Raw genomic sequence first — 12,031 nt, forward strand, 5'->3', positions numbered from 1 at the left:
AGGACCCGACACTGCGCGCGCAGAATTTATTGCGTCCTGCGTGCTCTCCCGAACGAATCTCTTGTAGATTATCTAGAGCTACACCTGAACAAAATGGCGTCGCGATTCATCTTACTAGCATATTAAACATGGTTCCAATTTCCTGCATATTAGGTACATAAATAAAATACTTCATCTATTTAAATAAACTTTAATTAAAAACCGTAAATTCAATTAACAAATATTTCCACATGAAAACATTTGATATTAATGTGTTGTATAATAAATATATTATTTTGTATGGCAGTGAATTTCATATTTGCATAGAAAAATAATAGGCCTTAGTACCGTTCTTAAAACTATTCACAAAATATATTAGTGGTGTAAGTTAATAAAAACGTGTTCTAAAAATGGATCAAAAAGTAGAAAATTCGAATAACAAATTTACTTATAGTTACTATTGATTGATTTTAATCACATTATTATCTTTGAAGTAGAACGTCACCACCATTATACTATGCAAATAGAATCGTCTAGCTCTAGGTGATAACATTATATTTATGGCACTTACAATAAAAATAATTCCAATTATGTATAAATAGGTACCTTATTACATGAGATTAAATAGTAAAAACATTATAAATATAGGAACATAAGTGATTATATAGGAAGACAATGAAACTCAGTTGTTATATACATAAAATAAAATATAACAAGGTCTATTATCTTTGTAATTCATTCTAATAAAAAGTTTAATTATTACCACTACTCAAAACTAATTTTATAACAATAATCTCAATTTCAGGTTTTCACATAACTACTTGTCCCATCTACTAGCTCCACAATGCGTAGAACAACGTACTACAAGCTACATATAGTATTATTTTAGCGTTTATAATTTCAATCTACAACATTATAGAATATATATAAACATTAAATAGCAAATGTAACAAGAGAAGTGAAACTACACTACAGACACCGATTTAACAATGTGAGGACTAAGTAGATAAAGATATATATAGCTACATTCATATAATATATATTAAAATAGACAAGATTAGTTAGTTGTTATCGAGGACGAATAGAGTACCTTCTCACAGCAGCATACTTAACAAAATGTTCATTTAAACAGTTCACATTGTATGGCTTTTAAATTAACGAGAAAATCTTTACACACTTCTTGCACGCATGTATATTATAATAAGTTAATAACGCATGACAGTTACGCTAACTTGTTGGTTAAGGAAAGAAAATTGTAGATTTTTCGTTGACGGCGAAAAGCACCTATTAGGCTTAGTTATCTTTACAGTGAAGCTTACTTATGTTAATTAGTAACAAAATTCATTTTTCAAATAAAACATTATTAATATTTTTATGGCGCACGAGCAACCTTTGAAATTACAGCGAATAGTGTTTTTAATCCGTTAGTTTTATGTATTATTTAAACACTGAAAATAAATTCCAATGGGCTTATTTTTTCATACAATGAACAAAATTAAAATTAATGTTATATATTTTAGCACGATTATTTTTATACTTCAGACTACAAACTTTTGTGCTTACTACTAATAAAATATGGCCACCTAATTGACATTACCACAAGATATTAAAATTTAAGGCCGAATATCAAATTGAAAGGAGTATTATAATTTGTTTTAGACGTACGTCCGAAAAAGGGAGTACCGGTGTCGGCGATGTCGCGGGCGGTGTCGCGAGCAGTGTCGCGGGCGGTGACGCGAGCAATGTCGCGAGCAGTGTCGCAGTGTCACGGTCTAGACGGCCTCGTGGGGCGCGGGCAGCTTCTCCCAGGAGGGCTCGACGCCCCAGATCTCGCGCGCGTACTCCGCTATGGTGCGATCCGACGAGAACTTGCCGGATGATGCAATGTTCTCGATCACCATCTCCGCCCATTTCGACGGGTTCTAGGTGAGAAATTGTACAGTCAGCAAAAAATAAACAAAACTACACATTAGTGATACAGTAATAGGCAGATATAACATCGTGAGGACTGCACTTGGACACTTGGTAGACTTGAACGTTCTTACTCCTGGTGCCCACCAGGGGAAGTCACTGATTGATTAAATCAAAATTAGATACCTTATATCCTCCATTCATATTCCTGATATAATAATGTACCTTCACCTGTAATTTCCCTTACTTGCAAGGTCGTAGTCAACATTTCCTTAGACTAAACCCCCTCTGGTTTGGACTATAGCTAGACTAGAATAACAAATTTAAACTGCCCTAGTACTCAAAGTCCCACCCTTTCGCTACACTCACGATAATAACACCAGGTAAAGTCCCTCAGATTTGGGGGAAAACAGTTTAAACCCTAAGGGCACACTAACACAGCTATGTACCCGTGGGCTATAGCGCGCAGCGGACGGGTGCCCGCGCTGTCTTCGTCCCGCTAATATCTACAATTTGCTATTGCGACGTGACTCGTTTCTATATTCGGAACGAACTAGCAGTTTGGCGCGGACTCTACCTCCCCTGGTTATAGCTTACCTGGTACACCTTGGAGACCTTCTCCTGGGCCGCGATGTAGGCGTCATAGTCCGCGAGGTGCAGGAAGCGGTCGTGCTGCAGCAGCACGTCCGCGATGTGCGCGAAGCGGCCCGGGTCGCCCACTGAGAAGAACCCGCTGCGGATCTGCTCGATGCACTGCCGCAGCTCCGGGTTGCGCTCGTAGTACTCGTACGCGTTGTATCTGGTTTTAAAAAGATGTTTGTTTGGTTTTTGGATTTCCTTCAAAATATATCTTTTAGCGCAGATAAGCTAACTGTCGCAATTTATGTGTCAGTTAGTCTAATTTTTATTTTTTTAGGGTTTCAACTAAATTTCTGACTGAGCCCAGGCCGTCTATTCATATCTCTGACAGGCTGTATCTTACCTGTATGATATATTATATTATCCCTGGTATAATTAATATACCAATAAATAAAATTCACTTTAACTTTTATATAATTTTTCAGTCTGACAATATAATAAACTTCAGAAAACTGTACAAGTAGTAGTAAATCTATTATTAAACTCAATTTATGTTCAATAAAATGTTTTTGCTTTTAACTTACCCGCGTCTTTGCAACGCTTCCACGTCGTCAACACGCATTCCGAATATGAACAGATTGTGTTCGCCGGCTTCTTCGGCCATTTCCACGTTGGCTCCGTCCATAGTGCCGATGGTCAGTGCCCCATTCAACATGAACTTCATGTTCCCAGTGCCAGAGGCCTCGGTACCTGCGGTAGAGATCTGCTCGCTGAGATCCGCCGCCGGCATGATACGCTCCGCCAAAGTCACGCGGTAGTTCTCCAAGAATATCAACTTCAACTTATCGCCGACATCCGGGTCATTGTTCACCTAAAACGCAGTATCAGATATGTATACTAATCATACATTACACTCCATGAATAGGGCTACCCGTATTCTAGGAATCAGAGTATGTATTGCAGTCCCATAGACACATTCCAAAACAATAGCTGATTTGAATCATTGTTGATGTATTTGATCCATTCATATAATTTAATGTTCTAAAATTATTACATAAAACAGGAAATACAATATTTTTTCCCAAATTCATTTCCAAATCACAATCCATTTTGATAATTAACTCACCTATCACAATGCAATTATATAGTAACAAAAAATATAATTCATTTTTTTGGATTGGTACCATAATTACATATTTATTTTTTCTACAATGTAACTTATATGTCATTTTTTATAAAATATCAGGTCTATTTTATCTCATAAGCTTATAACTCTAAAGCCCGCTCCACACAGAACGCGAGTAAAGCACGAGAATCGAGAATATGGAGCCGATACGAATCGGGTTTTTCTCGCGAGAATGTGGAGAGGGCTTTATAATGTAAGCGAAAAGAAACTTACGGTGTTGCCAACGGCACAGGCCAGCGCAATCATTTGCTTGGCGATATAGTAGCCGGGGGCCGCCTTGCCGCCGATCATGACGGTGCGGGGCGTCATCGGCGCCGTGGGGTCGCGCTTGATGCGATTGTACAGCGTGATCACGTGCAGGATGTTCAACAGCTGCCTCTTGTATTCGTGGATACGCTTCACTTGCACGTCGAACATCGAAGCGGGATTGATCTGAACCCCGGTGTCCCTTTCGATCAATGCTGCCAGTTTCAACTTATTCTCCTGCTTCACCTTCATGACGGCGCGCTGGAATGTAGGATCCTTCGCCCAGCGCTTGAGACCCTGCAGTTTCTCCAAGTGGGAGGTCCATTCGTCTCCGATCTTATCGCAAATGAGGTCCGAGAGACCAGGGTTGCACAGAAGCAGCCAACGGCGTGGAGTGATTCCGTTGGTCTTGTTCTGGAACTTGTTGGGCCACATTTCGTAGAAATCACGGAAAACAGTGGCTTTGAGAATGTCGGAGTGGATAGCAGCTACGCCATTCACGGCGTGGGAGCCTACTACGCACAGATTGGCCATGTTAACGCGTTTCTCTCCTTCCTCCTCAATAAGTGACATACGACGCATGCGATCGAGGTCGTTGGGCCAACGTTTTTGCACTTCTTGGAGATGCAAGAAGTTAATGTGATATATCAGCTGCATATGTCTGGGCAGCACATTTTCCAGCATGGAGCATGGCCACCTCTCCAGAGCCTCAGGTAACACAGTGTGATTGGTGTATGCACAGCATTTGACAACGAGATTCCAGGCTTCATCGTACGGGACTTTCTCAATGTCGATCAAAATTCTCAACAACTCAGGAATAGCTAAAGATGGATGAGTATCGTTGAGTTGGATGGCAACTTTGTCGGGAAGACTTTCAAATGTAGTCCTAACAGCATCACGGCAGCCGAATTTAGACGACTTGTATCTCCTTATGATATCTTGGAGAGTAGCCGCGCACATGAAGTATTCCTGTCGGAGACGCAACTCCTTCCCTTCGAAGAAGTTGTCATTGGGGTAAAGCACCCTTGAAATATTTTCAGCAACGTTACGATCCAATACAGCTTGAATGTAGTCACCAGAATTAACTGAAATAAATTGTATCATTATATTCTGTTACTATAATAAAAGAATAAGTACAAAAACAGTGCAAGTATAGAAATAATACTCACAGAATTTCAAGTTGAAATCGATTGGGCTCTTCGCGGACCAAAGTCGTAGTGTATTGACTACGTTGTTGTTGTAACCAGGGATTGGGTTATCGTACGGCATCGCGAACACAATCTGGTGAAAAAAACATATTATGTTGTTTAAATAAAATTATGTAGTTATATAACTAGTAGTTATTATGAAAACAAAAAACTGGACTGTCTTCCAATAATAAAAGGAAGTAATGTAACCTATGCCACTGCAATAATTTCGACACACGCATATGAAAACCCGTCAAGTCATTTAGGGGTGCCTTAGAATGATACATATGTACATAAAATAACCTTCCGCAGTAGAGAAAGAAAAAACACATTTTCATAAACTCTAATGGTAATTTCTAAATATTTTCCATTTAATTTGTTTACTGTCGGAATATGGAAACACTAAGTACTGTATTTAAATATTTTGGCTATCAAGATAGACGTATAAAGTAGGTACGAGCACATCTTTCTGCGAACTAATCGCTATGCAGTATCTTGTTATGATGTTTCACGAAATGGAAACAAAAAATATTTACATACATATTTACTACATCTACAACCTGCAACTCGCGATATTTTATGCCTATCCTGATGTGGAGATTGCTATTAATATAAGACGGAATACCAGATTTCCTTAAAAACTGGATCATTAACTACAGATTGAGAATTTCCATACCGTTTTCCGCCTCCGCTGTGGAAGCGATATACGCTGTTTGTTTTTAAAGTTTTAAAGACACGAGACCGCAGTTTTGTGCGATTAAATAGTCGCCGCGGTTGCGTTGGAACCGTGGGATGGAAAAAGATATATAATATGTTGCTCACTAGTCCCGGATCTAGGGAGGAGGTTGGCAACAATCCGGGACGTCTGCCTCGGGCGGCAGTTTCAGGGGGCACCAGAATCATGTAAATACAATATTATACCCGTCAAAGTGGAACACAGCAGCGCTTAATGCAGCGCAGTGTTGTTATTAGGCAGAAGTAGGTGTGGCAGTATTGCCCCGACAGTCGAACCAAAAAGGTGTTTTACCACCATCTACCTATCATTTTACATCATAACATTTTACATCGTTTGTTTAAAAATAAATCCCACCTGTGTGTCGACCCACTTCTTGCCCTGCGGCGTGTCGACGACCCGGCCGTAGAAGTTGACGGGCAACATGAACTCCGGACGGGCCTTCTCCCACGGGTTGCCATACCGCAGCCAGTCGTCAGGCTCCTCTTGCTGCTCGCCGTTCTCGATCTTCTGCGCGAATATGCCGTACTCGTACCTTATACCTGTTAACATATGAAGACAAAAAAAATATTGGTTGCAGTTATTATAATTGTTATTTTGAGTCGACTTTATGCCATTAAATTGGAGCTTGAAGTAAAATTTGTCAAAGATAAGGCGTACTTTTGAAAAAGCCATGAGGGTTGCTAATTAGACAACAAGCTTTTATTACATAAAAAATACAAATTAGTATCTCTTCTACCCTTCCGTTTGGTATCGTACGATAATTTAATAAGATACGACATACGACTAAGGGAAACATGGGAGGAGATTAGCGTCTTTCTTAAGAGTTTATCGTAATATACAAAGAGCAACGCACACAGCAAGAAGTGCTAATCGTGGTAGGGAAAATATCCTTCATTCGAAGATTTCAAATTCCTAATAATGCCTAGAACATTATTTGACACTATTTAATCTACTGTTATAATAAAAGCTAAATGTTTTATTTTTTAAATTAGCTAATATAATACTTCAGTAAATTTACATGCATTTAAAACGAATTCATTGGTATGCAAGTTCTACAAATAGTGAATTTTGGCACATACCTAATGTTCCAATTGATAATATCCAATTGTTTAGGAAAATTCCTATGGCACACACAAGTAGTAAATGTCGAAGGAAGCTCCAATGTACTCACCTACTAAACCGATTCTAATTTCATTAATGTAAAGTTTGTGCCAAAACTACCTAGGCACTAGACTCAAAGCATAGCACTAAAAGTTAGCTGAATTTACTTTGCATAATTCCACATTACTAATCTTTTTTTCTCTCATCCAACTGGTTTTTTATTAAAGATTACGAATAGATTTGAGCTATTTTTAGTTATGACAAAATTCATGGAATTCAGTATTCAATTTTAAGAAACTTTTTTAATACATGGGGTTTTCGAGAAATACATATACTAACATATAACATTGAAATAGTAATTAAATTAAATTAAATTTAAAAAAATAAACAAATAAATGTACTTACTTGCTTATCATGATTTCATGAATTTTTAGAAAATCGACAATAACTACATGTAACATTTTACAAGTTACAATATATCTAGTGCAAAACTTTAACAATATATTGTTATCAAAGATGTTATTATATCTTTTTGTCACGTTAAACCTGCTTTACATGCTAAAAGATATTTGTATTTCTTGTATACCTATCCCGTATTGTAACCCGTATCCCGTATCGTATTGTATTGTATCCCGTTGTTGTATTATAACCCGACAAATCCTTACTAATAATAATAAACCTATATGTAGTAGATATAAAAACAAGTTTAAAGTTGTACCGAGGCAGACAATTATCTCAATATGTGTGCAAGAACGCGCTTAATTGCAATATCCAAAGAACATTCGAGTTAACAGCATAACACAAATATATTTGCTGTAAGTCGGTCGATATAATTGACATACTTGATGCTAGTTTTGAACCTATTTGGTCTATGTACTTGCAATATAAATATACCCAATGTAATATAATATGCAATCGCTACAATATCTTCAACGGATGCGGTTGTCCATTTCACTTAAGCAACATCCTCGTTAAATAATAATCGTATGGTTCGTATTAAAGCCATTTGAACTGCATTATCTAAATCAAAGATAATATTTTTCATTGATTGAGGCCTAATAGCACTAAGGGGAAACGTGTACTAATTGATATTGACTTTATTTCCTATAAAGTAATAATGAAATCGTACATTAATAGATGGGGTCACATTTAGTGCGCCTTAGAAGATCACAGATAGCTAATAAACGGTTGTTAATCACAAAACCATATCGCCATTTATACATTCCCTGGATAGTCCCTGGATTGCTCGAGTCTTGAACCATAACCTGCCTTATACCTACTTCGTTTTTAAATAGTACTTTGAGCAAATATATAGTACATATATTAAGTTGCCAAGAAAATACAAGAGAAATGCATGACAACAAATCGCTGAGGTAATCGGCCTATTGGTAAATTTGTGAAAACATACCTCATGTTAATCAAGATAAAGTTTAATGCGTGTTATATATAAACACTGGTCTACAGAGGGATATCCTATATGACCCCAATTGTAAGATATATTTATACAAACGTTTCGCGGTTCTCGACGCCGCAATTAGTACGCATATTTATAATTGGCGTATCGCCAACGTTTATTTGTCAAGTACTTCGTGTAATTATTGTTATTCCATCTCCAGTCAAATTGTTAAAACCTAAAATGATTTGTCCTTGGGTTGTCATTGAGAGAATAGGCGTCGACGCGTTGCGGTATCAATAACAAAAATGAAATAAATCAATTATTGTACTTCTTACACAATAAATCAAGTTGTCTGAAATCAATTAGGTTTAAATAACTTTCAATCGAATCCATGTAATTAACATTTAAAGAGCCTATTTTGTTTAATTATAAAAATAAAATAATTAATTTTGTAAACCTATCAAAAAATTAATGATCAGTGAATCTATCAGGTCTTAGAACTGGGCGATGAAATGAAATGTAGGAATATATTCAACTCTGGAGAAAACTGTACCCAAGTGTATATAACTATGTCATGCTTACCTAAGGTAATAAGTATAGAAATATGCTGAATCAGTTCAACAAAAGATTATTACACATAAGGATTTGCAGGTATTAAGATATATTTATAACTCACAAGATAATGAGAAAGCCTGAAAATTAAAAAAATAAATGGATTGATTATCGCAGAAAAATAAATTAAAATTTATGAAAATTTATATTGCCTTACCATAGCCATAAGCAGCCAAGCCCAGAGTGGCCATAGAGTCCAGGAAGCAGGCAGCCAAGCGACCCAGCCCTCCATTACCAAGTCCAGCATCTTCTTCTAACTCCTCCAGCTCTTCAATGTCCAACCCTAACTGGTACAGGGCTTCATCCACTGTACCCTGGATGCCCAGGTTGACCATGGTGTTTTGGAGGGACCGTCCCATGTAGTACTCCAAGGACAGGTAGTAGACACGCTACATATGTAAAAGAGGAGTTCATTATGTAAAAAAATTGCTCAGTTGTACACTTATGGATTATACCTATGACAGAGATGTATATATATAGATAACATACTGTCCAATTTATGATTACAAGTTTAAAATAATTTTGCATCCATTGTACTAATATTAAATTATATAGTACAATAAATGCAAAATGTTTCACTAACAAAAGCTTTATCAATAAGTTTGTTTTCTTAAGTTTTATATCAAAAAAAAAAATGACACAATAATCATTCTCATGACTGTCATCCTTAAGTTATTGTGTAAACTGAAAGGGTCCAAACATTTGCCTTAACTGACTTTTATATTGCATGTATTTAAAATTACACTATAAAAACGAATTCCATGGCATGGCATTGAGAAATACTTTCCCAAATTTCTCATCACATCTGATATTTACTAATTCATGGCATTTCAAAGCTTGAGTCAAAAAGTGAGGGGGAAAAATATATAGTACATCCACTAGTTCATCAAATAATTATATCTGTGTTTATTTTCTACATCCTGTAAATCATTATAAAAAGCAATACTAGGCATTAGATGTATCAAATCATTGAAAGGACCTCAAAAATGTAATACAGCTTTTGGTTTTAAAAAAAATTAAGGAAACAAAAAATATTTTTCCTTGCATAGCAATTGCATGGATACAAGTGATAATAATTGTTCCATCAACTCGTGCAATGGAAGTTATCACATTATATTATTGGTACTTGACCTTATTGTTTAACCTAAGGCCCTAGACCCTACATGATTATCATTATTGATTATCACAGAATACTAATATCTTTACCATTAATGATAATAAATTATTACAACCTTATAGTACATACGACAATAGATTAGAACACATTTTTTTAATAGTTTGGTGGAAATCGGCATACAGTTCCTATATTATTAAGGCCTCAGTACTGGCCATGAATATCTTTAATCAACCCCAGATAGGATTTGAATCCTACATCAAGTTAGTTTGCCTAAGGGCTATGTTAGAACACCTTCTATAAGTATATCTCCCATACCACACTCTTCAAACCAGAATACAGTAATACTAAACACTGCTGTTATAAAGCAGATATAGGAGTGGTGGTGCTTTTAAACCACAAAGAGTAAATCACCTTCATATCTAATATAAATTAGATAAATAGATAATTTACATTATTAAAATTGAATTTATTATTGTTTTTCTATCCCTCAATATCTTACAAATATAAATAACCCAAAATATTTTTTAATAACAGAAGAAAGTGTCTACAGTACTTTGTAGTTGTTATTGGCAGCTACTATAACTCATTAATTACTGTCTAATCTATATGACAATTAGACAGCCATCACTTTATTATCTCATTAAATGAATTTTGTTATTAGTAATAAAATGAATCACTGTTGCTATCCCAAATAACATGAAGAAGCAATATTATTTAATAAATTAATTTGCTAACATTAATTTAAGATTATTTAAATTACCTTCGGATCCTTTTCATAGTAGAACTGTTGAGTACGGATCCAGCGGGAGACGAGGTGGTCGCGGACAGTATGCGCCAGGGCGAAGTAGTAATCCCTAGGCGTTGCGACATTCCTGTCTTTCACGAGCGTGTAGTGGACGTGACGATTGAAGGCCTTCTTCACCTCGGTGACATTTTCCACTGCAACGATCCCGCGCACCGAGATCTGCTTGCGCTTCTCCGAATCCGTTTGTACGCTCATTTTTACTCCTAAGGCGACACAGTCCTCTACAGCTGCCAAACCCTGACTGATCAAATGTGCCGCGGTATCGGTCACCTTGAGAAGGTCAAACACATAAGCGCGACCGCTATCCTACTGGTACCGTTGTATACCGGCGACTGTGCGGCGGCGTCTGTTACCCTACATGAAAATAATAAATTAAGGTAAGTTACGATTAATTGTCGGTGGCAAATAATTATTTTTAATAAGTAATACACACACCTCCGCCTATAATTATCTACACACAACAAATAATTTTAATGTCATGTCACTGTCAAGTGTCAAAATATCTACGAAATATGTGTCAAAACTCTTGACGTTTTGGATCAAAAATGCCAAAATCTTAAAATTGACAATAAAAGAACAGACCACCAATCTGTTCGGAAATTAATGAAATAGTGAATGAAACAAGATAATAGGGAATATGCACATTTTTATTTTATTATTTTAAACCACTTATCACATCGTTTTAACATAGTAAAAAATATAAACAATTTTATTAGTGATTGAAATATTTTTTTAAAAATCATTTAAAGTATCAATAAAATTTGACACATTTGAACGCCGCCATTTTACGCGCTCTTTGAATGACATCACGTAGCGTGATTTGTATTAATATTGATGATAACTGTATGCACATAAAGGTATTATTAAACGTTTTCAGGTTTCATCGCTATTTACATCATGGGAAAAGGCTAAATAACCACTTTTTAAATATTTTCAAGAGTTATTGTGCAAAACCACTACTATAAATACATTATATAGTGTTTTTTCTTTTGCAAAAGATGCGAAAATACGAAAAATGTGGTGCAAGATTATAGGAAACAGATATAGTATCTCCAAAATCGCATTAACATTTGTATTTACTGTAACAAACAATAATTTTAGGTAAATGATTTTAAAATATTGCATTGATCATCTACTTCGTTAGGTATTTATCGACTTCTACAACAAATACTATCA

The 12,031-nt window shown here is 36.1% G+C and overlaps 1 protein-coding gene across 1 annotated transcript; it reads right to left on the reverse strand.

The window, feature by feature from the left end:
- Positions 1 to 174: 174 nt before the first annotated feature.
- Positions 175 to 11,448, reverse strand: Glyp (glycogen phosphorylase). Its single transcript, XM_073083003.1, has 9 exons — positions 11,291 to 11,448; positions 10,811 to 11,209; positions 9,091 to 9,322; positions 6,179 to 6,363; positions 5,071 to 5,182; positions 3,869 to 4,986; positions 3,054 to 3,340; positions 2,488 to 2,689; positions 175 to 1,901 (listed from the first exon to the last, which is right to left on the reverse strand). Exons 2-9 carry the CDS (start codon positions 11,048 to 11,050, stop codon positions 1,752 to 1,754), a joined length of 2,526 nt encoding a protein of 841 aa, XP_072939104.1. The 5' UTR covers positions 11,051 to 11,209; positions 11,291 to 11,448; the 3' UTR covers positions 175 to 1,751.
- Between the last annotated feature and the right edge of the window lie 583 nt (positions 11,449 to 12,031).

Source organism: Epargyreus clarus, unplaced genomic scaffold (genome assembly GCF_041222505.1).
Source record: "Epargyreus clarus isolate Ecla_fem2 unplaced genomic scaffold, WU_Ecla_fem_2.2 ptg000018l, whole genome shotgun sequence".
NCBI classification, from domain to species: Eukaryota; Metazoa; Arthropoda; class Insecta; order Lepidoptera; family Hesperiidae; genus Epargyreus; species Epargyreus clarus.

Bases quoted from the DNA above. Each gene is read 5' to 3' on its own strand.
- Glyp (XM_073083003.1), bottom strand. From the start codon at position 11,050: ATGAGCGTACAAACGGATTCGGAGAAGCGCAAGCAGATCTCGGTGCGC. The intron at 9,323-10,810 runs GTAATTTAAATA...TTACATATGTAG, and splicing joins ACTATGAAAAGGATCCGAAG to CGTGTCTACTACCTGTCCTT. The intron at 3,341-3,868 runs GTAAGTTTCTTT...ACTGCGTTTTAG, and splicing joins CCTGTGCCGTTGGCAACACC to GTGAACAATGACCCGGATGT.